General features: G+C 43.0%; 1 protein-coding gene across 2 annotated transcripts; it reads right to left on the reverse strand.

Annotated features, from left to right (window-relative positions):
- Positions 1-19621: 19621 nt before the first annotated feature.
- Positions 19622-25858, reverse strand: LOC102720113 (F-box/kelch-repeat protein OR23). Of its 2 annotated transcripts, none has more exons than XM_006647161.3 (2): positions 24824-25858; positions 19622-20130 (listed from the first exon to the last, which is right to left on the reverse strand). In XM_006647161.3, exons 1-2 carry the CDS (start codon positions 25798-25800, stop codon positions 19842-19844), a joined length of 1266 nt encoding a protein of 421 aa, XP_006647224.2. In that variant the 5' UTR covers positions 25801-25858; the 3' UTR covers positions 19622-19841. The 2 variants fall into 2 exon arrangements, with proteins under 2 accessions (XP_006647224.2, XP_015689627.2); XM_015834141.2 differs by lacking the exon at positions 19622-20130 and adding an exon at positions 23633-23970.
- Positions 25859-27037: the final 1179 nt, after the last annotated feature.

Genomic DNA, 27037 nt, shown 5'->3' on the forward strand with positions numbered 1-27037 from the left:
GCAGGTACAATAGCAATAGCCAGCTGTAAGTATATTTTAATGAAATAAGAGGAGAAAGAGAAGAGAGGTGGACTACTAATTGGTAGCCAGCTGCACATGGGCTATAAGAAAAAATGTGTGTATGACATATGGGACCATGTATTAATATTTTGTAGGTAACTATTGTATGAATTGACCATAAATGAATTGGAGTTAGTAGTTGGCTATACTATTGAACTTGCTCTTAGAGCAAGTATAATAGCAGACTACATGCTAACTAAATGCTTATGTGGAGGAGAGATGGAACGAGTGAGAGGAGTAGTGGGCTGTAATCTTATAGCCAACTTGTACACATGAACCAAGAAATTATGTGAGAGAGACATGAGGGTACTGCATTAATGATAAAGACTAAAAAAGCCTTATAGCCAGCTTGTTACCTATATTAGGGCAAGTACAACAGTATAGACGGTTGTTGTCTATTTGACACACGCAGACAGCTAAATAGACAACTTGTACAATGACTTATCTATTTGTTTGTCTGCAAAACATTTAATTTATCCTTTGACACATGAATCAAGGTAATTAATAGTACTAGCGAATAGACGAGACGCAATGTACAACAGTGCTAGCGGTGTCGGTTTGGCATTGGAGCACGCACACCTGCCGTCTCTTCGCGAAGAGACGCTGTGGTCGTCTGTTAGATGAAGCGGGCTTTTTTGTAAATTTAGTAACATACAGACGGCTTAAAGACAGACGTTATAGAAGCCCTTATTAGCCTTGCTCTTAGCTACTAGCTGTTTGGATCCAGGGACTTTTTTGTAGTCTCTTGTCACATCGAATGTTTGGACGTTAATTAAGAGTATTAAATATCGACTGATAACAAAACTAATTGCATAGATGAAGGCTATTTCATTAGATAAATTTTTTAAGCCTAATTAATCCACGATTAGCAAATGTTTACTATACCATCACATTCGCTAATTATGGACTAATTAGGCTCAATAGATTCGTTTTGCGAAATAGTCTAGAGTATGAGGTAGGTTTTATTAATAGTCTATATTTAATACTTCTAATTAGTATCCAAACATTCGATGTGACAGAGACTTTAAAAAAAGTTCCACGGAAAACAAACACCCCCTAGGCCGTGTTCGGTTTGAAGAGGGTAAGTTAACTTATCCTTGGTACGAAAAACGTAGTAATAGATTAGTACATGATTAATTAATTATTAATTATTAAAAATATATAAAATAGATTAATATGATTTTTAAAACAACTTTCCTATAGAAATTTTTTCCAAAAAATACACCGTTTAGCAGTTTGGGAAACGTGCGTGCGAAAAACGAGGGGTAAGGGTGTGTTTGGATGGGGGGTTTTGGGTGGATAGGACATGGCGGCCTATTTTCTGTAGGTGTTTGGTTGGTGGGCAGGAGTAGGATAGGGCGGCTCGGAGGGGAATATTCTCCCCAGATGCTGGATGGATGAATCCGGCCGATTTGGCCGGATTTGGGCAGCCGGGCGAGCGAGCGCGCGAGTTGGGTGACGACGGCGACGTGGTGCGGCGGCGGCGGAGGGAGCAACGGCGAGCGATGACGACGTGAGGCAGCGGCGGCGGAGCAGCGGCGAGCAACGGCATGGGCGACGAGCGTCGCGACGACGGCAACGCCGATGCGTGCCCGACGACGACGACAACGTGGTGCGGCCGGGAGGAGGGAGTAGCGACGACGCGGGCGACGAGCGCGCGGGGACCGCGACGCATGCCCGGCGACGACGACATGCCAGCGAGAGGAGGCGGCGGCGGAGGAGACGAGAGGCAAGAGGCGACAAAGGCGCGAGGCGGCGGCCGGGGAAGGAGAAGCTGGCGTGGCCGGCGGGAGGAGGCGGCGGTGGCGGCTGGGGGAGGAGAAGCTCGAGGTCCCCGCCCGGGGGAGGAGACGGCGGCGGAGGCTGGGGGCGGCGGTGAGCCCCCGGCGGCTAGATCCAGCTGCTTTTTTCTTTTTCTTTTTTCTCTTTTTTCTATGTGTATGTATAACGGAGATAGTAGTGTAAAAATTGTTGGAATTTTATGATTTGTATCGTGCATTAATAAAATTTGATGGGGGTTATACCACACCTACAAATTCATCCTACTCCCTCCAACCAAACAAAAAATTAGATCACCCAATCCATCGTCATCCCTACAACCAAACAAAAGACTGGATCGCCATATTCGCTCAACCAAACAAAAAAATGAATCGCCATATAAAAAACATAGACCGCCATATCCCATCCAGTCTTGACCGTGAACCAAACGCACCCTAAGTTAAGTTATCTTGTTAGGGCAAACTAAAGGAGCCTTAGTCGGCCGATTGCGATTTGTCCCGTTGCCTTTCTGGTATCGGGGCTAGCAGCAGCTGCAAGATCCTTGCTCTCTCCCTACCTAGTATATGCTGCCACTACGGCCGCTAGCTGCCAGGTAGCAAGGCATGCAACGCCGTGGTTTTTTCAATTTGAAAAGGAGAGTACAAACGTGAGCAGGGATTAAAAAATAAAAACAAACGGTGTGTGTGTGTGTGGCACTCCGGTACACGTTGGGGTTCCCCAAGATCATAATAGGAGTTTGGAATCCATGCACGGATGATGCCCCATCATGGGCTCTGCTGACCGGCCACTCGGACACCAAGCTCCTCCTCCTCCGTCTTTTTGTGCTCCTGCAACGACGGAGTACGTGCTTGCTTTTTCCTCCGTTGTTCCCCTCTTTCCGGTTTCCTTTCCGGCCCGTAGAGCGATCGATTCACTTCGAGCAGGTACAATAGCAGGCTATAAGTCCGCTATAAGCATATTTTAAAGAGATAAGAGAGGAGAGAGGAGGAAGGTGTGTTACTAATTTATAGCCAGTTGTACACGGATTCTAAGATAAGATATATGTATGACATGTGGAACCATGTATTGATATTTTATAGGTAACTATTGTATAAATTGACTATTAAATTGACTATAAATAAATTGGAGCCAGTAATTGACAACTTAGCTCTTCGTCATGGATCTTGGATTGTTCTCTCGCATCGATCCGGTAGGGGGGCGATGAGCGTCGGGGATCGGGCCCTGCCCCTTGGTAGAGGAATGATGGTTGGGGTGGCGTCCAACGAGCTGATGAGCCGAGAGCTTTGAACGGAGCTAGCTGATCAAGGCCCGTGCCGAATGATTAGGCGTGTCTCATCTACCACGACCCTGTACGTACATTCGACCTTCCACAGCCGCTCTGGCTGCCGCAAAAAGAGACTTGATTTTCGCACCGTCTTTCCACCCTCCATCTTGCTGGACTCGTAAATATCTTGTAAATATACTGCTCTGCTCATGTCCCAAATGATACTACCGTTGTCTTTCATTTAAGGTTATCACTTGTTTATTATTTTAACTAATTATAATTATGTATCGTTTAATTTTATTTTTTTAGTTTCTATAAAATACTTTAAAATACTTATATTTTGCGATGAAGGGAGCAAAAGATACACGGTTTTCTTAATAGACAATAGGATGGCCAGTTTTGTGTTGGGTTCCTTTGCATCTAAGAAATTTTAAATTATTGGGAAAAAAATCTAGAGAACCTTTAGATGGCATGACTTTGTCTTAATGAGTTTCATAGGAACCGCATGTTTGTCATTGTCATTCCTTTCAAAGTTTCAATGCACTTCTCTTATTTTCTCATTCCCTCTCTAATCAATCCATACCCATGCTAATCGATCTATCTCAAGTTAGTTAGGTGTGTTTAGATTGAGAAAATTTTTAGAAGAAGTGTCACGTCAAATGTTTGACCGGATACCAGAAGGGGTTTCGGACACGAATGAAAAAACGAATTTCACAGCTAGCCTAGAAACCACGAGACGAATCTTTTGAGCCTAATAAATCTGTCATTAGCACATGTTGGTTACTGTAGCACTTATAGCTAATCATGAACTAATTAGGCTCAAAAGATTTGTCTCAAGATTTTTTACATAACTGTGCAATTAGTTTTTTTATTCATCTATATTTAATGCTTTATTTAGGTGTTCAAAAATTCGATGTGATGTTTTTGTAAAAAAAATTTGAAAACTAAACAAGGCCTTAGAATAGCAAAGTGGTTCACTGAGCCTGCTACAAGTACTACTGCTGGTACAGGGTTAATTAGACACATATCACTGCAAATTCATATTACTATAATAATACTACTTTTATTCGTCAAACCGACTCAGTGTAGCTGATATTTTATAAAATTTGAACAATGCCATTTTGTACATGTGATATTGTATTATATGACCGTAGATTGTGCCAAGAATTTGTGTTATATAGTATCAGAAATTATATAACATCTAGCCAAAGCACCCATGCGTGATGGTTGCAGCTGTGAAGTGCTGGCATCCAAAATAAAATGAAGGTGCATGCGCGGGGTTTGATACAAAACGAAGTAGCTCTCGGCTCTGAATTGTCAAAGAAGAAAAATAAAATAAAAATGAAGTTAGATACTCTCTCTTTTTTATTTGACATCGTAGACATTAGAGTCTATATTTGATCATTATTCTTACTAAAACAATATATAATCATTAATTATTTTATTATGATTTAATTTATTACTAAAAGTACTTTAAGCCTGAGCTATACTTTTGTATATTTGCATAAAATTTGATTAAAAATGAATAGATCCAAAAGTAAAGGGTGTTAAATAAAAGAGAAAGTACATATTTTATGATAGGGATGAAAACAGAGTGCACCTAGGGATTTTTCCACCCTAGGGCTCAACAATAATGTATAAATTTTTGTTAACACCAAAATTTGGTAAAATTCTGTATTGGATTCGGATAAGGAAAAGTGCAATCGCCGATAGAAATTTTATCCGGAAGAGTTCAAATTCAACAGGGAATCATGAAGACCAAGGCTTGGCGGCGTAATTTTATCTAGTAGTTAGAGTTAGTTAGGATTTTATCTCTAAGAGATTGGAGTCCGATCAGAAATTGTTTATTTTCTTTTATCTATTAGAAGTCGTGTCGTGTTAGAGATAGGGTTTGTTATTTCTTTTTATCTAATAGGAGTTGTGTCCGACACGGAGTAGCATCCACCCGAGGGTATAAATATGTATGCCCGGGGTTATTGTAAATCATCTACATCATAATTAGATCAACTACTTTCGGCGCATCGCCACCCTCCTAACCGAGGTTTCAACTCCGGTGGAACTTGACACCTGACATGGGGCTGCATCGCTTTGATCTCCGGCGGAGGGGTAAGTCCAACGTTCCGCCAGGCCACGGTAATTGCATTGGCTAGATTAAGACTATCACGCCTAGAAATTTACACCAATTTCTAAAGAATAGCATGCATTAATCTCGGTTCAGGAATCAACTCGAGTACACATTATGACAAATTAATATACAGTTCCACGACTTAAAAATAAATAAAAACAATTATCTATCGAAATGCAGCGGAAAAGGAAAACAAACTAAACCATCTATTCTTTCTCTTCAGCTGGCGATGATGGCCCCACACCACAGGGATTCTCGACAACGGACTGAACCTCACTTCAACCTTGGGAACAACCTTCTGACTGAAACTCTGGCGCTTGCTCTGGTGGGGAAAAATTAAGCAAGGCTGAGTACAAACCACCGTACTCAACAAGTAACACCCAAGAGAGGGAGAATAATGAATGCAATTGGATACAAGGATAGGCTAAAGTTAAATTGCACAAAAGCGGCAGTAATTAGCAAAACAGTAAATAAAATAGACTGAAAGTAAAAAGTAAAATAACATTTAAAATAACCAATCACTGTCCAACGTTACACCATGTTGCAACAGGCTCAAACCGCTGTCCAGTGTTACACCACACTGCGAGAGGGTCAACCCTCTGTCCAACGTTACACCACGTTGCGATAAGCCCAAACCACTACCAACGTTACACCACATTGCACAGGGTACCAGTTTTAAAATTAATCAAGTTATTAATGGTTCAACTAATCTCAGCAAATCTGTCAGTTCGCCCCATAACCGCGGGCACGACTATTCGAATAGTTTTACTCTGCAGAGGTGTACAACTTTACCCACAAGACATGGCTCCCAAGCATGTTACCATGCCCCAACATATCACCACGATATCTCATTACGGAAACCATAATAAGACCTTTCACCTAACCCTCCCTAGACAATCGCAACACACTTCAGGTTTCGTCCCCTCCTTTACACCAAGTCGGGCAACCCCCTCTTGTACCTAGGTGAATCCGGAAGCAGCATAGGACTATCGTTACACCATGACTCCCATCCATACTCCATCACGCCCACCCTTGCCTGGGTACGTCGAATAGGGACAAGCTAGACTACAAGTCTCACCGTTGCCTATTTTGGCTTGTGGTTAGTACGTTTAAGACTTCCAGAGTTTCCTGAGAACCGGTCCTTAATTGCCATGAGCACGACTCTCAAAACCATGCACCCACAGCCCACCATAAGCAATATTTTAGTTGCATTAATCCACATCGGGAGATTAATAATGATCACAACCATTAAAGGTCTATCAAAGTTTAACAGTTAATTAAATAACCATTGGTGAGCTAGTTGAACTAAGAATGACTAAGCATTGACTAAGCCTACTTCTAGTCAAATTAACCCTGGGATGATAATAATATAAGTGGGGATCAACGGGTATAAAGGTAATTGCCCAATAGATAAATAAAAGTAAATTGCATAAAATAATGCATGCTTGAATTTAAAGCGGAGAATTTTATAAATATTGGGAGCAATATGATCAAAGCGGGTGCCACTTGTCTTGCTCAGACCCACAAGGAACTACGACGACGACTTCAGGAACGAACGATGCTTGGAGTAGCGAAGATTGGACTCTTCACCTCTGGCAGAACTTTGACTCTGTTGTCTTGACACTTGATCGGCTGAAGTTGCTGGTGGCTTCTACAACGAAGGTACGTGTTACGACGAAGGTACGGAGCGCTGCCACCTCTTGGCCGCCGCCGTTGTCCTCGCCGGCTGACGCCATCCGCTGCTGCTGCGCTACCAGTCGCCGTCACTCCCGCGCCATCGTCCGCCGTCGCACGGCCAAGGCCGAGCCATCCCCTCTCCCTCTCATGTTCTCTCTCATTGCAACCCTGGTCCCATGCATCGGTCTCCTCCTTTCTCTCCCCCTCTCACCAGGCCATGGGTCCCATTTGTCGGTCTCCACCTCTCACCAACATGTGGTCCCCACATGTCAGCTTTATCCCTCTCCCTCCCCGTGGGCCCCACGTGTCATACTCTGACCTCTCTGTCGTGCCACTACCAAGTAGGCCCGGTACGTCAGCACTCCCTCTCTCTCTGTGCTGACGTCATCGCCTCGGATTAATTGCGCAATAAATCATTAAGGTTTTCTGTTTAGTTTAAAAACATAGTTAACCTTCTAAAATTCATAACTAATTCATCTAGTCTCCGTTTAGGCCCATTCAAGTTTCATTAAATCCAGAAACATACCAAGAATCCATTAAAAATAGTTTCTTTCTCTGTTTCAGTAGTTTTATAGTCTGTTTTTGCTTGTTTTGACTTGTTTATCGTAGGTTTTGACCCCGTCGAAGCGTCAGTTCGTTCTCGATGTCATCGCCAAAGTTCCTCATGGGTCTGAGCAAGACAAGTGGCACCCTTCTTTGAACATATTGATTCTATGATTATAAAATTCTCTGCTTTACATTCAAACATGCATTGTTTTATGTAAATATATTTATATTACTTTATCTATTGGGCAATTACCTCTATATCCGTTGATCCCCACTTATTATTATTGTCATCCCAGGGTTAATTTGTTTAGAAATAAACTTAGGCAATGCTTAGCCATGCTTAGCTCAACTAGCTCACATGTTATCATTTGATTAATTAACTGTTAGACTTTTATAGACCTTTAATGGTTGTGATCTTTATTAATCTCCTGATGTGGATTAATATAACTAAAATATTGCTTATGGTGCGCTGTGGGTGCATGGTTTTGAGAGTCGTGTCCATGGCAATTAAGGACCGGTTCTCAGGAAACTCTGGCATTCTTACACGTACTAACCACAAGCCAGAATAGGCAACGGTGGGACTCGTAGTCTAGCTTGTCCCTATTCGACGTACGGAAGCAAGGATGGGCGTGATAGAGTATGGACAGGACATCGTAGTGTAACGATGGCCTCTGCTGCTTCCGGATTCACCTAGGCACAAGAGGGGGCTGCCCGACTTGGTGTAAAGGTGGGGGCGAAATCTGAAGTGTGGTGTGACTGTCTAGGGAGGGTTAGGTGAAAGGTCTTATCATGGTTTCTATACTGAGGTATCATGATGATACGTTGGTGCATGGTAACATGCTTGGGAGCCATGTCTTATGGGTAAAGTTGTACACCTCTACAAAGTAAAACTATTCGAATAGCCGTGCCCGCGGTTATGGGGCGAACTGACAGATTCACTGGGACTAGTTGAACCCTTTAATAACTTGATGAACTTGGAATTGGTTGGACCCTGCGCAACGTGGTGTAACGTTGACAGTGGTTTGGGTCTGTCGCAACATGGTTTAACGTTGGGCACAGGGTTGACCCTGTTGCAGTGTGATGTAACGCTGGACAGTGGTTTGGGCCTATTGCAACGTGATGTAACGTTGGACAGTGGATGACTATTTTAAATGTGTATTTTATTTAGTCTATTTTATCTATTGTTTTGCTAAATTTCTGTAGCTTTTGTGCAATTTAATTTTAGCCTATCCTTGTATTGCATTCATTATTCTCCCTCTCTTGGGTGTTACTTGTTGAGTACGGTGGTTTGTACTCACCCTTGCTTAATTTTTCCCCACCAGAGAAAGAGCAAGTACTAGAGTTTCAGTCAGAAGTCAAAAGGTTGTTCCCAAGGTTGAAGTGAGGTTCAGTCCACCGTCAAGAATACCTGTGGTGTGGAAGCGTCATCGCCAGCTAAAGCTGAAGATTACATGGTTTAGTTTGCTTTCCTTTCCCGCTGCATTTCGATAGATAATTGTTTTTATTTGTTTTTAAGTCGTGAAACTGTGTATTAATTTGTCATAGTGTGTACTTGGGCTGATTCCTGGACCGAGATTCAGTACATGCTATTGTTCAGAAATTGGTGTAAAATTTCTAGGCCAAGGTCTATCTCGATTCGGCCCGATATTCTAATCTGGTTGTGCGATTGCTAGTTACCGTATCAGTTTCAACTTGAGTTACTTATGTATCTTGAGTTGATCTGGTCGACCACTTTGGGTAATTTACGTTGATTTGATATTTGTTGTTTAACATATTCAATCTAGTGTTGTCTCGGTTCGGTCTGACCTATAGTAGATTACGTTTATCAGATAGTTTATAACAGACAGATGTATCTTATTCACTATTTTATCGGAGTACCAGCCGATATGTTATCGGTCATCGGCTCGTTGGCTTGATAGCAATCTAGATATGTTTAGTATCTAGCCTAACATTGCTAGACATAATCTTGAACTGTCTCGGTTGGGTCTGATCTTCTATGATTATTCTTAGCAATCTGGGCTAGATATTTTATAGATCTTTATCATTTGTTAGTCGTTTATAGCCGATGATCTTTGCTGATCTGCATGTTTATTATATTTACATCAATAAAGTAACCGATTGCCTTACTGCATTATTTTTATACCAATCGGCTTGATTTAGTTAGATCGACAGTTATTTATGTTGCATCGGCTTATGAGGATTGCATGTTAATTGGTTTTGGATGATCGTAACACATGGTTCATTGTTTATTGTAAGTAATTCGTCGGTTTATTTATTAGCCTTATTGGTACTCACTTTTCCTAACTCATATCGTGCTCGACTGTATACTGTCTTGGTTAAGTCCAATCTCTGCATGTCTAGTTTGATCTAGCTATAGGGGCTCGTTCTATCGACTCAGATTAATAAGTAACTTGGCGGATTACAGTGGTCTAATATTTAATTCAACTCTATTTCTATCAAGTTTCGAGCCGATCCAAGCTTTTTACAGCCGATCGTTCATCCTATTGGCTAACCATTGCACCATCCACATCCGATCGGCTTGACTTTTAGGTACCTATCGGCTAGATAGCCGATCGGCTTGTTTTATTGCTTATCTTGTCAGTTGCAGGATCAAACTCACTGGCACCTTCTAAGATTTAGGTCTTGCACTGCAGCTGTTTAAGATTGACTCCCAAGACTTCGTGTGTGACACGTCGAATTATATTTTTGACGTCAACACATTTTTGGCATGCCTGGTAGGACTACGTACTATTTTTACTCACAAGCGATCGTCCGAGCAGAAGTCAAAGATGTCTTCCGAGGAAGTTAATGTCAACAACTTGGTTACAATGGAACATTTGACAAAAGAACCGAAACAACTGGTGGAGCAATCCTTGGCGGATTTTCAAAGGTGCTGTCTTCAACGTTTCGTCATGACACTAGAAGGGACTCAACTCCCGAAGCCGATGGATGAAACACTTCAAGATGCAGTTAATGAATCAATTCATCGTGCTTTATTTGGTCAATCTGGAGTTTTGATGAGTACATTACAAGATTTGATCAAGACAATGGTTAACGAATACACTGTTCAAGGAGCTCGACTCAGGGGGGCAATATCGGCCAGAAGAACCTTATCAGTATCGGCATTGTGAATACAATGCAAGGGGAGATGAGTTGGCCGACAAAGTTGTTGAGATAATGAGGGAACGATTTGGAATCAAACAAAAAAGCAAATAGATCTATATCGACGGCCATATCCCGAGTGATTTGATAGGGTTCCGTTGCCACGCCGATATAGGATATTAGAATTCTCCAGATTTTCGGGACAAGATGATGTTTCTACAAATTTTGGTGTTAACAATTTTGTAAATAAATTTTAACTAAAACATACTATTTTCCCAATAACTTTTTAGCTTGGCGCGGGCCCGATGCCTAGTTTCGCCTCTAGATGAAAATGCTGTGCATATATTTTGGGAGTGTCCCTTCTCAAATGGGTGTGGAGCACGAAACAACAGAAGTTGCACGTGAATTTCCATGTTTCGGGTGTGGAATGCAATAGCCACAGACAGCTAGCCTATTGGTTGACTATTTGTTACTTTGTAGAACATGTAGACCACACACGTAAGGAGGTGATTGTTTCTAACGTATTAACAAATAAAAAATAATCTATGAATAAAACGTTTATATACGTATTCTTCTAGATCTAAAAACCAATGCTAAAAATAAATTTTGGTGACAATTTTAAAATCAACATCGTAAATTCAAATTTTGTTACGACGAGAAATGATAGAGGTCAGGTCAGAGCGGCTGGCGCTCGATATGAATATGACGCATGATATAAACATGTATGCTTTATTAATAGTCAATGAGATTATGCGATTAGTTGCATGTTGCGCTAGCAAAATCTGATATCGTGTAATGCTACCGGACGGTATACCGTCCGGAGCGAGAGCGACGGGATACATGCCACCAGCTGTTGCAGCCGCTAATCCCTTTTGCTTAGAAAAAGTAGCCGTCGTCGCGCGCTAGCCGTGGCAAGCCACCTGGGCCTCTGCCCGCCGCTCGTCGCCGGCCGGCCGTTACGCGATCGCTGCTGCAGCTAGCCCAGCCCTGCGTACAGCGTGCGTGGACATGATGCGATCGTGTTCTTTTGCGTTTTTAGGCATCATGATTTGTCGGCATCGATCGTTTATCATTGGCACTGCGTGCCTGTGACTGCGTCCCGACCCGACGCCACCTCACACTCCCCAATACTAGTTTGGTTTTGGTTTTTGGTGGTACTAACCAAGTATCAAATGTTACAACACTGGTATCACCTAGTACTGGTGCAGTATCAGATCTGATACCTGAGGTATCAATCAGAATCACACGTTGCAGTATCAGATCTGTTACCATGAGATATCATGTTTGATGCTTCGTCGGGATCACTCTGTTTATAGTATCATATCTAATACTGATGAGGTATCGTGTTTGATACATCTTTAAAATCATCTTATTTCTAGTATCGGATCTGATACCGATGAGGTATTGTGTTTGGTACCTCATCGGTATCATCTTGTTTTAAAAACGGGATCCGGTGGGGCAACAGCCCCCATTTTTTTTTTATTGAGATGTACCGGCTAGCATATTAATGTATGTTTTATTAATAGTCAATGAGATTAATTATGGGATTAGTTGCACATCGTGTTAGTAAAATATGGTTTGTCTTACTTATGCTTATACTTTATTAATAAAGGTCAATGGAATTATGGTGGATTGATTCATGGGTTTTCTTAGACCCATGCCATTACGAAAGTATCGTTTTAGAAAAATGTGTCATTAGCCCAGCGAAACAAAGTGTCATTACAAAGTGAAACCGGGTGGATGCCATTGTTGCATCCGTAAACTTGAACCATGTTATTACATATGCTTTTGGTACTACTGGATTAGTCTTTTATTACTATGTTTTCGTATGGACCATTTTACCCTTATCTTCCATCTCATCTACTTCCTCCATTTCACGAGGTAAGACTTCCTAACCATGCCTAAATTCATATGGATATTAATGAATATAGACATATATATAAATTATATATATTTATCAATCGATAAATTTAGATAATATTGAATTACGATATAAAACGGACGTTGCACCTCCTTCGTTCTCCCCTGCAACTCTCACTCTTTGGACTCCGACGACAATAAATAGCGTCAGGTTAGCAACCACGGTGGCAGTTAATTAGCCAGGTTGAAATCAGGCACCGTGGGAGTCAATGATGTATCAACCTAGTTGCCACCGTTGCGTTGCACTATTGGCGGTGAAGTTTTCTGTTGTCCTCGTGCTAACCTCTCGAAGCTAGAGAAGAGAGCCATGTGCCACAGGAGCCATCGATGGACATCGTTTCGTCTGCTGCGTTGCTACCTCCATTCCTAAGCAACAACATCACAGATCTGTCAAGCACTCGATGAACTTGAATCGATCTCGTACTATGGAGGGATTGATGCCTACCTCGATGCACCACAATGCCCGCGAGGGAGTTGTTAGTAATATGCCGGAGGCAATCACGAAGATAATTGTATCACATAGTATCATACATTGTTCTCTCAGATAACTTATTATTTATTAATGAATATATAATTCATTTATGAGACTCTTTATATAGTAATTTACTATTTCTTCGAATGTTCCCTAAATATCGCATACAGAACAAATGTGATTAGATAATCAACACATGTATTGATTGATTATCATGTTTTATGAATCATGGTATCAAGATACCAAATCGATTATGTAAACACATGTTGGATAGATACCACACAAGACACTGCGAGATACATAACACTGCGAGATCTATGTATGATGTGCCATCATTGTTCTCATTGAATTGATATATAATCCTTAGATTTGAGATTACCATTGGTTCTTAACAATACCCTATACAATGTATACATGAGAAGAAATATATATTCGTTAATTAAATGAATTTATTATTTTGATAGTATAACCATAGATTGTATTGAGCGTTCTTGTTAAATAAAACATTGGCAATATCATACAACTTGGTACTCCCTTTAGACGGAAACACTTGTCAACTTGGTACTCCCTCCAGATAAAAATGCTTGTCATTTGTGACCAACAAAATGATTTAGAGCTAATACATTTTGGCTGTCAGAATTGACATAAATATAAAAATGACTAGAGGCGGTACTTATTAACTCCAAAGTTTGGAATATATATTTAGGGTTTAACCCCTCCCATCCATCTCTTTTCTATTCCTTTTGGTTTTCTTTTGGGGATCGAGTCCCCTATCGATTTCTCTCTTGATTTCAATCCCAAAACTAATCTAAATCCTAGGCAAGGCTCTGATACCATTGTAAAATTTCTATTTGGATCACCTAGGTCTAGGACTAGTTGGGTATTCTCTGTTGTATGAATCAATGAGATTGCAATTGAGAGAAGAGGAGATTAGAAACCGAACAGTAGAACCACTCGCGGATGAGGAGGAACCGGCCATCGTCGTCGATCTTGACTTGAGGCTGACGGCGGCGGCGGTGGTCGGTGAAGTCCCGGTGAGATCGTGGTCGCAGTCGTAGTGGTCCGGCGAGGCAGTGGCGCACTGGTGGCTTTCTCGTCAATGGCTGCGCCCCCTCTGGATCGGATTTGGGTTTGTGGGATGGAGTGGCGGCGGCGGTAATCTTCGTCTTTTGTGCCGTGCCAGCCTCCACCCCTTTTATATGACGTAGTGTGACAGAGGCCCACCAGCCTATTGGGCTGGACGCCCTCGATCAGGGCGCGATCAAGGCCCCTTTAGCCGTTGGGCTAAAAGGCTAGAGATCAATTCTAACATTCTCCTCCTTGATCTCACTATTTCTTTTAGGCTTTTTCTATTCCATCACAGATTTGCATATAGAGCATGTTTCATCGTTTCAGTTAATCACCAATAGATTCCACAGCCAGTATACACATTTCTATTCAGAAATAGATACTTTACTTTTGGGCCATATAGTCCAAGATTCATAAGGCTTCCCACAAACCCATGCTGGCTACATGTTCCTTGAAGACGTTGGGTGGTAGGCCTTTCGTGAGCGGATCCGTGAGCATATTCTCTGTTTTAGTGTGCTTGAGACTGATTGTTTGATCCCGGACTTTGTCTTTCACAACATAGTACTTTATGTCAATGTGTTTGGCAGCACCACTTGACTGATTGTTGTGAGCGTACATTACTGCGGGTTCATTGTCGTAGTATTACTTTAGTGGTTTCTCAATACTGTCAACCACCTTTAAACCGGGTATGAATTTTTAAGCCAGTTCACCTGCCCCGTTGTCTCATAGCATGCTATAATCTCAGCATACATAGTAGACCCTGCGGTGATCGTCTGTTTTGGGCTTTTCCATCAAATAGCTCCTCCCGCAAGAGTAAACATGTATCCTGATGTCGACTTTCTGTTGTCTGTTGCAAAGTTAGAATCAGAGTACCCCACTACCTGGAGCGATTTTGATCTTTTGTAAGACAGCATGAGGCCTTTTGTTCCTTGCAGATAACGCAAGACTATCTTTACTAATTTCCAGTGCTCTGGGCCTGCATTACTCTAAATCTGCCAAGTAACCTGGTAACAAATGCCAAGTCAGGTTGTGTGCACACTTGCGTGTACTGTAGGCTTCCTACAGTTGACGCATAAGGCTTTGTTTTCATTTCATTGAGCTCATATTGATTTCTAGGACACTACGATGCCCCATACTTTTCGCTTTTACTGTAGTAGCAGGTGAAGAACTCCAATTGGACATGTTGAATTTCTTCAACACATTTTCTATGTATGTCTTTTGGGAAAGTCCCAATGCATACTTTCTTCTATCTCGATAAATCTCTATGCCCAAAACATATGAAGCCTCACCGAGGCCTTTCATGTCAAAATTTGATGACATGAATTTCTTTGTTTCCTGCAGTAGACTGACATCATTACTCGCTAGTAAAATGTCATCCACATACAGAATCAGGAAAATAAATCTCCCATTCTTAAACTTTGCATAAATACAGTTGTCCTCAACATTCTCTTAGAACCCAAATTTCGTTATTGTCCCATCAAACTTCAAGTACCACTGTCTCGAAGCTTGCTTTAAACCATAAATCGATCTCTTCAATCGACATCCCATATTTTTATTTCCTTTTATGATAAAACCTTTCTGTTGTGCTATATATAATTTTTCCTCCAAATCACCATTTAGGAATGTCATTTTTACATCCATCTGATGTAATTTCAAATCATAATGTGCCACCAGTACCATTATAATTCTGAAGGGATCTTTACAAGAGACTAGAGAAAATGTCTCGTAATCAATTCCTTCTCTTTGCGTGAAACTTTTTGCCACAAGTCACGCCTAACTTTTCTATATTCCCTCTAGAGTCATATTTGGTTTTGTAGACCCATTTACAGCCTACTGTTTTGGCTCCTTTAGGAATTTGTTCTAAATCCCAGACATCATTTAATTTTATTGATTTCATTTCATCTTTCATGGCTTCCAACCATTCAGATGAACAAGCGCTTCTCATGGCCTCTTCATATGAGGTGGGATCATCCTGCATATGAGACTCTTCTATATTATAAACTTCATAGTCACTCTTCTATATTATAAACTTCATAGTCATCACGGATAGCCGATCTTCTGACTCTTTCAGATCTTCTAGAGGCCTCCTGTTCTGGCACATTATCTATTTGAGACTGTTGAGGCTCCTCCTCTTGTGTGGCACTAGTTTCTGTTGGATCCTGTATGACAGGTTCCTTACTTTCATTCATTATTGCCACAGGAGGGGTAACAACAGGAGGTGGTACCACAACGTCAAACGGAATTGACGGAGTTGGCCCAACATCAGCAGGTAGAGAGAAGAAAGGATCTTGAGTCGACAGAGCGGGTTCCGACTCCCGCCTCTCCCCAAGATCAATCTCTCAAACTATCGAGCTCCCCTTAATCATCTCGTCTTCCAAGAAGACGGCGTGTCTCGTTTCTACAAACTTTGTATAATTATCGGGAGAGTAGAAACGATAACCCTTTGATCTTTTCAGACAGCCAATAAAATGGCAGCTCACTGTCTTGGGGTCCAACTTTCCAATGGTTGGGTTAAATACTTTAGCCTCTACAGGACTCCCCCACACACGGAGGTGAGCTAGCGAGGTTACTCTTCTGTCCATAGCTCATACGGTGTTTTGGGCACCGATTTGCTTGAAACTCTGTTGAAAATATGAATGGCGTTTTTAACGTCTCCATCCATAAACCCAATGGAAGGGTGGAGTAGCTCATCACACTGCGCACCATATCCATAAGGGTACAGTTACGCCTTTCAGCTACCCCTCTAAGTCGAGAGTCGCCCGGTGTAGAATACTAGGCTACTATTTCATTTTCTAATAAGAACCTTGCAAAAAGATCCAGGGATTTGCCCATATGACGTGTGTCGACCATAGTACTCCCCCATGGTCAGACTGTATTCTTTAATCTTTTGTGATCTTTATTTAATTGGATAAATATAACCATAGCGGGAGTAATCATTTTCTTTTGTGAATGTTATGAACGAGTCATAACCATCCATGCTTTTGATGCTCTTTACAAATTTGGCTTTAATGCAATCTATGCATTTTTCTAAGTCTGAGAACTCCAATGGAGGAAGAATCTCATTCTTAATTAGTCTCAAAATTCTCCCTCTTGAAATATGGCCTAAACGACAGTGCCATAATTTCGACGAGTCATTAGAAGTTCTCTTCCTTTTCTTATTTTTTGTTCCCAATGACGACACAACATTTACCCTTTTAGAAAGAGAGAACAAATAAAACTCGTCTTGCAAACAGCAAGACTAATACGTTCATTATTACACCATAGTTTACATTTGCCGCCTCCAAAACGGCAATGCTATCGATCCAAATCCATTGACTTCAACTTGGAAGCCATGTTGCTTATCCTGAGAATATGGTCTCTCACACCACCTCCACGGTACTTATCTATCACAAGCTGCTCTATCAGCTGTGTCACATAAATCTTTCAAGAACCAATAAATTGATTCTTTATTCTTTCAAGATACTCTGAGACGGTGTTAGAGTCTGAGATTGAGCCCAATATAGTTGGCTCACTCATATTCTTTACCATAGCCAAACATTTCTTGTTGACTAAGGACCACTTTTCTGTTATGTCATATGACATAACGAGGGGAGCATGGTCGCTCTCTGTCTTTTGCCAATCAACATCGATTCTTCTGCGCCTCCGACTAATGCAGCAGACTCTATAGGACATGGGGTAGTCAATACCCGATCCACCTCTCCCAAGATAAAAGCAAGGTCACGTTTTCTTTTCCATTCAAGGTAGTTATCTTCTTTCAGGGTCGGAATGTCTTTGATGCAACTCATCAAGGAGTAGTCACCGGTAACAATCATGTTTGGTGAGAACAAAAATCAACAATAAAATATTATGCATTAGGTCTAAGTTTACCGTTGGGTAAAATTAGACATAACACATGGAGCCATAACTATAATATTGTGATTAAAAACGTTGGTCAAAAATCGAATATCATAGCATATGTTTAATGTCACTAAAATTAAATTCTCCCGTTGGTTCGAAATTTAATTTTAGAAACATCAAATTTCAACAACTTTATCTATTTACAGCGGAAATGCAATTAAATACACTGTAAAATCTATTCGCAGCGGAAAAATAATTAAATATCCTCTAAACAATTTTCAAGTTGGTTCAAATTGGTTAGAAAAATTAAAAATATCCAAATTCTATCAATTAAATCGGTCCAAAAGACCCAAAACTGACTTCTTTTCATTTAAATCGGCCACGAGGGACCGATAATGAACTTTTCTGATCCAAAAGGGGTCGGCCCGTTGGCCTTTCTCCTCATGCACACGCCTCTCCCCCCTCCCCACCCAGGCCGCAACCTGGCCTGGGCCGGGAAAGTCGCCTCCCGCGCGCTCCCTCTTGGGCCGAAACTGGCCTAGCCGTTCCCAGCCGTCCGATCTAGGGTTGGGAAGATCGGCCTGCCGGCCGGCCACATCGGAGGTCAAAACCCACAACCCAGCCGACGTCCCCGGAAAAACCCTAACCCTAGCACTGACTTCCTCCTTTCTCGCTCTCTCTGGCAACGGTTGCGCGGCTCGGCGGTGGCGGCGCTCGGCTTCCCACCGGCGCACGCCCTCCGGCCGTCGATCGCCCGCGCACCCGTCCCCTCCTTCTTTCTCTTCTCTCGGACGAGAACCGGCACGGCTCGGCGGTGCCGTCGTGTGCCCTCTCGCCGGCGCACGCGTTCGCCCATGGGTGAGCGCGTCGCCGCCGAGCGGCCTCGCGGCAGTGGCTCGCCGGCGCCTGGTTTCCTCTTCTCCCCCCCACCGTCTCTTGCCCCCCCACCTAGTGAGAGCGAGAGCATGACGATGACGGAGATGGCGGTGCAGCGGTGCCGTCGGTCGGCCACTCGCCGATGCGCGCGCTCCCCGTCGGGTGAGCGCGCCACCGTCGAGCAGTCATCCGGCGGCATCGGCCAGCGTCCGCCCCTTTCTATTCCTCCTCCTCGACCCGACGAGGCGACGTCCCCGCGGCGGCCGACATCGGCCACCTCGGAGTGCGCACACCGGCGGTGGAGGCGGAGGGACAACCGCGCGGCGTCAACGACGACCGGCGGCAGCGATGGAGGTTAGGGTTTCACCCCTCCCATCCATCTCTTTTCTATTCATTTTGGTTTTCTTTAGGGGATCGAGTCCCCTATCGATTTCTCTCTTGATTTCAATCCCAAAACTAATCTAAACCCTAGGCAAGGCTCTGATACCATTGTAAAATTTCTATTTGGATCACCTAGGTCTAGGACTAGTTGGGTATTCTCTGTTGTATGAATCAATGAGATTGCAATTGAGAGAAGAGGAGATTAGAAACCGAACAGTAGAACCACTCGCGGATGAGGAGGAACCGGCCATCCTCGTCGATCTCGACTTGAGGCTGACGGCGGCGGCGGTGGTCGGTGAAGTCCCGGTGAGATCGTGGTCGCAGTCGTAGTGGTCCGGCGAGGCAGTGGCGCACTGGTGGCTTTCCCGGTAATCTTCGTCTCTTGTGCCGTGCCAGCCTCCACCCCTTTTATATGACGTGCCCACCAACCTATTGGGCTGGACGTTCCCAATCAGGGCGTGATCAAGGCCCTTTTAGCCGTTGGGCTAAAAAGCTGCAGATTAATTCTAACAGTACCGTCCCTTTTTATTAGATAATGTGCAATGTACCGTCCTGTAGATATATATATATATATATATATGTACGTACATAAGCTACCAAAGCATTCACGAGTGCAAGAATTTTCACCTATTTCCTGACATCATTGGATGATGTCGCCATTTACATCTAAATTTGCAACCAAATTTCTGATTAGTTAGCTTAATCTGTACAGTGAATGGTGATCATCAAGACACCTACAGCTCAACCGTACAGAGAGCTGCAGTCCTGAAATCGATGGGCACGTTAACAGGGGGATGTGTGGTGAGCACCCTCCACGTCTTCGCTGCAGGATTGTAAACCTGAAACTCCAGCGCCAGCCTCTTCTTCGACTGCCTCCATGGACTTGAGGCTTCGACAGGGACTTTTGCTGATGTAAGAACATAAAGTTCGCCATTCATGGCTATGAAACCACATGATTGAGTACTTGGGATCTTTCTCCTCAATGTAGCCTCCTTCAACCACCTGTTCAAAGAGAAGTTATACCTGCACAAAGACATAACTATTAGAGTCCTGTTGTATGCGAAAATTTTTGTAACTTGAGCCAAAAGAAAATGGTCCATAGATTCCAGATAACATAGCAATGTTTTATGATCTGAATTGTAAACGAGCTACCATGCGCTGTATGAAACAGAAACGCTCATAATTACAAGTCTCATCATCCATTGGTAGCAGTTTGTTCATAACATAACTTGAGCCAAAAGAAAATAGTTTATATATTCCAGATAACATAACCACAGATTCCTAACGAAATCTCTCGTATAAATATAAAAGTCACAGTTTAATGTCAACATAGGTATAAATAGAGTCATCGGTAGATAAACAGTTGTTAACACATGTAGCAAAAAGGCTTTGACTACCTGTACTCGTGATGGAAACTTGCACTAAAAATAACTAAACATGTGTTTAAAAAGCAGTCATTATTGATATTTATGAATTAAACTAAATTCTCTTCCTTTTTTCTTAGAGGAAACATATATATGCCTCTCCACATTGGCAATATAATTAATATATGGACATGATTTATCGTCAGGTTCTAGATGTGAAGCTGATTAGTGACCATACTGCTTCTTGGATATGAATGACTCACATTACTGTCACTTACAAGAAAATGGAGGCGGTACTCAAGTGCCATAAAATGTGGAACTTAATTAGAAGCCTACTGGCCAAGCTTGTCTCTCACAAAATGTTTAGAATGCTTAAAAAAAGGTCTTCTATCTTAACAGGTCTTTCTTACTAATATTAAGCACATTAAGAAGCCTCTGTGTGTGTGTCAAAAGAAGTTGTCACAGCATACAGTTCTCCAAGATATATTTTCTTTGCCATAAACTAATGCAAAGTACGCAACTTAATGGCCTGGTGGCGAAGCTATTTAACGACCTCATTCACTCAGATGGCTGGGTCCAAATCCTAGAATTGCTTGGGTAAACATGTACAATTCTAGTGAATGTCGGAGATACTAGACAATTTTCAATAAAAACTAATACAAATAAATACCCACTAATACCTCTTATAGTACACAGAATATATTTCTACGTAGTTCATTTAGCTCATTGTAGCAAGTGGCAACAGAAAACTGTTGGTCTTTTCACTTAATTTTGGTAACAAAAAGTTTCATGTATTACAAAAAAATATAATAACAGATAATTTTCATGATAAATAAACATAACTACCAAGCACTGCTGATCGCCCTAGCTAATTATGGTGGCAACACAATGACAGCATTCTAGTATCCCCCAACATGCATCCCAAAATATAGCTTCCTAGGACATGATTTGATATTTTGTAGTAGGAATCTGGACATGCCTAAGTAGAAATTGCTCTATTGCATCTGATGTAAAATTTATTTTCAGAAGTTAGTAAGTGGTAATTAGTCTCAAATTGGAATTTGTAACTGGCTAATCATATCTGAAAAGGGTTTACTCAAGTATTCCCTCTAATCATAAGTTTGTTAATCATGAATTATTAATGACTAGATGGATCTTATCTAGTCGAGACCTTGATGTCCAGCAGAAGATACCATATCTGTTTTACCCACTAGTTGTACTGTGAACAATACACAATTAGACACAGACAAACTGAAAATCTTGGCAGTTGACATTATATAACTTTTTTTTGTTTCTAATGATATGATTATGCACACATGATTATTTAAAGAATGTGTTATGTCACGTAAAAGTGAAGTCTGATTAATGTCAAAGATAATTTCATTCAGCACATTTCACAAAATCACAACTGGAACATGTAATTATGTGAACCTCTGTGATGCTTTATCTAGCATATCAAAATTAAATGCCCTGAATGAGGTGATCAATGATCTGCCTAGATTAAACCAATCACAACACTATTAATGACCACTTATACTCTTATGTTGATAATAGTTTAATATTAACACTTTCTAGATATTATATATCTATTAGACCTCCAAAATTCCTCCATACTAACGAGTCACATGGAACAAGTAAACCTTGTTAACAGTTGTAGCCAACTAGTCATAAAGTGTTTCCAGAAACTAGCAAAATGCCAATAATTTATAACGGAGTTAAGAAGATAATTTTACTGCATATTCCAAGAAGAAAATTAACTATTAGTGGCCAGTCACTACTGCGCCACCTGTAAGCTGTTACAAAATTTAAAAAGATCACATTGGCACATTGCAAACAATAAAAATGTTTTGAATTTTATAGCCTAATTTTGGGATTTTAACCTTTAAAAAATCAAGCAAGCTCAACCAACTTTTTGTTGTTGCATAACTGTTCCCTCCTTTAAAAAAAGATGCATGCATCATTGATCTATATCTCCGAAAAATAGAAGGCGACGTTGTCTTTCTTTTTCCCCTTTCTTTTACTTCAGTAGAACACATCTTATAATTAGGAGTGGTAATAAGCCAAGGCCCTTAGGTTCTTTCACAACCCTATTTAATTTTATTTTAGCTTAAAACTCTATACAATTTTATTTTCAACCCGTTTTGAACCCAACCCTTAAATTTTATAGGCAAAATGGTTGGGCCCATTACCACCCCTACTTATATTCGGCAACCCTGCTATTTCTAATTCATAGCACGGACCCTATGCATCTATTTGAAGAGGGGATGTAATGATGTATAGTGGTACCGCATGTCAGAATTTAGTACACCATTTAATGGAGTGTAGATTTCATCTCTATTCATGATAGTGAGCCTGCACATGGAAACCCTTTTGCCATCAAAGCAGCAAAAAGCTCTCGAGATTAGAGCAACTCCAATAGAATGGCCAAATGGTTGGCCAAACCAAATTTTAGCAAGTGCGGAAGAAAAATACCCTCCAATAGCATCTCCATCCGGTTGGCCAAGTCATCCGGATGGCCAAATCACATCTCTACTGGCCAAACTTGGGGATGCTCTTTGGCTGGCTATTTGTGGGCCCCACCACTCCCCCTCCCCCCATCTCTCTCCCCCGACCAAGCAAGCTGCTGTCGCCTCGCCCAGCTCTCCACCTCCCATCTACCAGCACGCCTGCACCGCCACCCGACGCCGGCGACCACCGCCAGCGCGCGCTCCGGCTCCGCGGCGACGCCCTCGCTGTCGCGGACGACCTCCGCCACGCAACATCGTGCCCAGCTCCCCTCCTCCAGTCCACCGAATGGCCGCACCACCGTGGCGCCGCCCCCGGCGCCGACGACCACTGGCGTCAGCGCGCACTACGCCGCCTCTACCCCGGCCGACGACAGCAATGTCTCCTCCGCGCGCCGCCACCATGCCAGCCCGCCTAGCCCACCTCCTATCCCTGCCTCCCATCCACCAGCACGTCCGCACCGCCGCGGCGCCGCCCCCGGCGCCAGCAACCACCGCCACTAGCGCCCTTGCCGACAATGTCGCGCCGCCGCACGACCTCCACCACGCACACTGGAGATGAAGCCCGAGATCTGTTCTGCTGGATGGAGAGAAAGAGGAAGGGGGAGAGAAAGAGGGAGAGAGGAAGAAGAATGGGTATAGAGGCTGACATGTGGGTCCCGCTGTCAAACTCAAATTAGAGAGGATGGATGGAAAGGCTATTGGAGTAAAAACGAATTTGACTTGACAAATAAAATGGAGAGTTGGCCAAATATACATTTGGAGAGTCAAATTTATAGAGACTGTTGGAGATGCTCTAAGGCCCACGATCTAACCTTTGACTATAGCAAACCAATTAAAATGTACTTTACATTTAAATCTTCTGAAATAAGACAGCTTCAACTTCATCATCCGTATTTATAACCTCTGGGCTTCAAAAGTGGAGTGTGTTTTCATCTCTACTTCTTAAAAACAAACGTTCTTTCTCTGAAATTTTGTGCACCCAAACATCTTTCCTGACATGCATACATGAAGACAACTAGTCATGCAAACATCAAGAACTATATTTGCTTCGTTCTCAGTACATCACATGGGCGCACATATCATTCATGCTCACGTAAAATCAAGTAAGCAATGCGTGGCGACACAATCTTTTAGTTAGTGCTGAGAGTTCTTTATTTTAGTTGAAGAGATGGGAGAGGAAAACAGAAACGGTAATCAATGCTTCTCAATGAGAACGAGAAAATGTCATTCATGAATGGCAAGAATAAGGGTATCTATAAGCAAAACCGGAAGAGAAGCAAAATAGGATATTTCATCTTCAAATTAATTTCCAGACTATTAAACTATGACATCTGTATTAGTCTGTCAGATTAATGGCCGCAGCGGAATCAAACATTCAAACTTTAGAGAGACTCGGCTATGTACCGTATCTTAATGGTTGGAGATCTCTAATAGTTGGCAGTGAGCAGGGAAATTGAACATACGAAAAAGAGCGGCCTTCCATTATTCTCAAATCATCCACTTGTACATCTTAACAAAACAAACTAATTACAGCACCAAGATGCCCAGCAGAACAGAGAGGTTAATGCACACTTGTTTCACTCTAAACTCATCAGTAGTGAATAATTGCGCCAAGCTAGATTATGAAATTGAAGCACCAAATGGACCATGTGTACTAAACATGTTAGTAAACTACAAGTAGAAAAGCAAACTGTATTAACTACCAACCATTCCAAGCACACATGAATGAAGAATCACACGAAATTGAAAATAAACCAGTCGATTGAAGCAGCATACACAAGAAAACACATGTATACTTAAACAATTATTCAGCCAAATAATAAGTTAAGAGGCAAATTCCCTGACCTGAAGATATCATTACCATCGAGCATGAACACCTCTGTGACCCTTCCATCTTCTGCAGAAATGGCAGCCACAGGCCCAAGCCGCGCTCTCTCCCATTCCTCCCACATGTCCCCAATCTCCCTCCACTTGCCACTCCACAACCCGAGCGCCACAGCATCCCGGCAGTACACGTCACTCGGCACCACTCCCCCCACCGTGGTGTAGCCGTCGTACCCGCCCATCACCCAGAACTCATCCTCCCTCCCATCCCCCGCCCCGTGCGCGACGAACCCCACGCACCCGGCCCGGTCCCGGGGCATCGCCGCGGTGACGCGCCACGCGCGCGCTGCTGTGTCGTACCACTCGACGCCGCTGGTGCGGCTGCCGTAGGAGGGGAACGTCGGGTGTCTGGACCCGCCACCAGCAACGATGACTCCACCGCTGGGAGCGGGGGCGCAGGCGAAGCTCCCCCGCGGGACGCGCATGTCGGGGAGGCGCTCCCAGCGGTGGCGGGAGAGAACGAGGTCGAGCCGGTAGGCGGCGGCGGAGGAGGAGGGGTTGTCGAGGGGATAGCTCCGGGCGTCGAAGCGGGAGCCACCGAGGACGTAGATTTGGCCGCCGACCGCGACCGCGGCGAAGTTGGCCAGGCCGTAGAGCTGCGGCGAGCATGGGATCGGCGGGAGGGACCACCAGGCGGTGGGGGCGGCGGGGTCGAGCAGGATCGGGGAGGCGAGGGAGGGGTCGGTCGGGAATAGGCACAGGAGGTGGCGTCGGGGAAGCCGCAGGCTGCGGCGGAGCGGGAGGAGCGTGGCCGCGGAGAGGAGTAGCCGCCACGCACGGGAGGTCGCCCGGAGGCGGGACTGGTCGGGGAACGTGAGCAGGCAGAGGATGACGGCAGCCACGTCGTCCGGCAACCCCGGTATAAGCGACGCCACGCCAGGCCTCAGGCTTAGGGTTCCGGCCAGCCGGCCGCCGGCGGACGACGACGACGAGGCCATCCGATCGCCTCGCCGCGAGAGACAAGGAAAGGGGAAGAGAGAGATGCTGCACGGCCGGTATGCGTGTCCTTGTCGCGCGAGGGGATTGCGCTCTGCGACGAAACCGTCTCCGCTAATTTCCACCACACTCGCTGCCATGTGGGCCCCCATTACCAGACCAGCTAATTCTGCCCCACCCTGTCAGTGAAGGTGAAGGTTTTCCCTCGCTGCTCGCATGATCGCGTCACCCTGTCCACACTTTCTTTTTCAGCTTGTGGATATTGTCCAAAGAACCCGCGGTGCTACTGACAGGTGGGGCTCGTTGCTTGCGTTGTGCGGTGGGACCAGAAACTTAGTCTTCTGCCATGGCAGATCTTCTGTGGTTTGTGCCAATGTGCTGGCGGTCAGTTTTGTAGAACCTACGGAGGCGAGTGCGTGTGCGGGCTTGTGCCAGGTCGTAGAGAATCCCAGAGCCATTTTGTGGCGGTGCCCGGCGAATGGGTGCGAGACCAAACCGTGATTACCGCCATGTGACCGCGGTTACCGTTGTGTTTGCGACACGGTAATTATAAGCTGAGGAAGGAGCATATAAATTTAGATCGAATTTAGAAAATTTAAGGAAATTTAACAAAAAATATATATAATAGAGAAAAATGATAATCAAAGTTGTTAGTTGTTAGGTAATACGTACACCTTCGTTCCAAAATAAGATTATTTTTCAGTTTTTTTGATAAAATATTTTGACTCTTCGTTTTATTTGAATTTTTTTTATTAATATTTTTATTCTTACTTATAATACTTTAGGCCTAACTAATCTTCGTAAGGTTTTTACAAATTTTTCAAATAAGACCAATGATTAAACATTAGACATAGAGAAACGAAAAATAAAATGGTTATGGGACATAGGCAGTAGTAGTTACTATTTGAATTATGTGTAGTATACATTTGGAAGATGCATGTAAAAAAAATAGACGGTATAACATTTGTGCTGCTTATTACTTATACTGTGTTGTGCTCGTATACTTTAAATACCACTATTACCACATATCAATTGTTATATATATAATTATTGCATTGTCCCTAATTAAGTAGAGGTCATGCCTCTTCTTTTCAATAACATTTTCTAACTTTTACAGCATATTACTTATTTTTATATAATTTTACATATCTTTCTGATTATTTTAAATTTTTTACCCTCGTATTTCACTCTTCACAGTTTTCTCCCGAAACCGCGCGGTTTTAGCTGACAAACTGTAGT

The sequence above is a fragment of the Oryza brachyantha genome, chromosome 2 (genome assembly GCF_000231095.2).
Source record: "Oryza brachyantha chromosome 2, ObraRS2, whole genome shotgun sequence".
Taxonomy (NCBI): Eukaryota; Viridiplantae; Streptophyta; class Magnoliopsida; order Poales; family Poaceae; genus Oryza; species Oryza brachyantha.

Bases quoted from the DNA above. Each gene is read 5' to 3' on its own strand.
- LOC102720113 (XM_006647161.3), bottom strand. From the start codon at position 25,800: ATGGCCTCGTCGTCGTCGTCCGCCGGCGGCCGGCTGGCCGGAACCCTA. The intron at 20,131-24,823 runs GTCAGGGAATTT...GTCTTTGTGCAG, and splicing joins GATGGTAATGATATCTTCAG to GTATAACTTCTCTTTGAACA.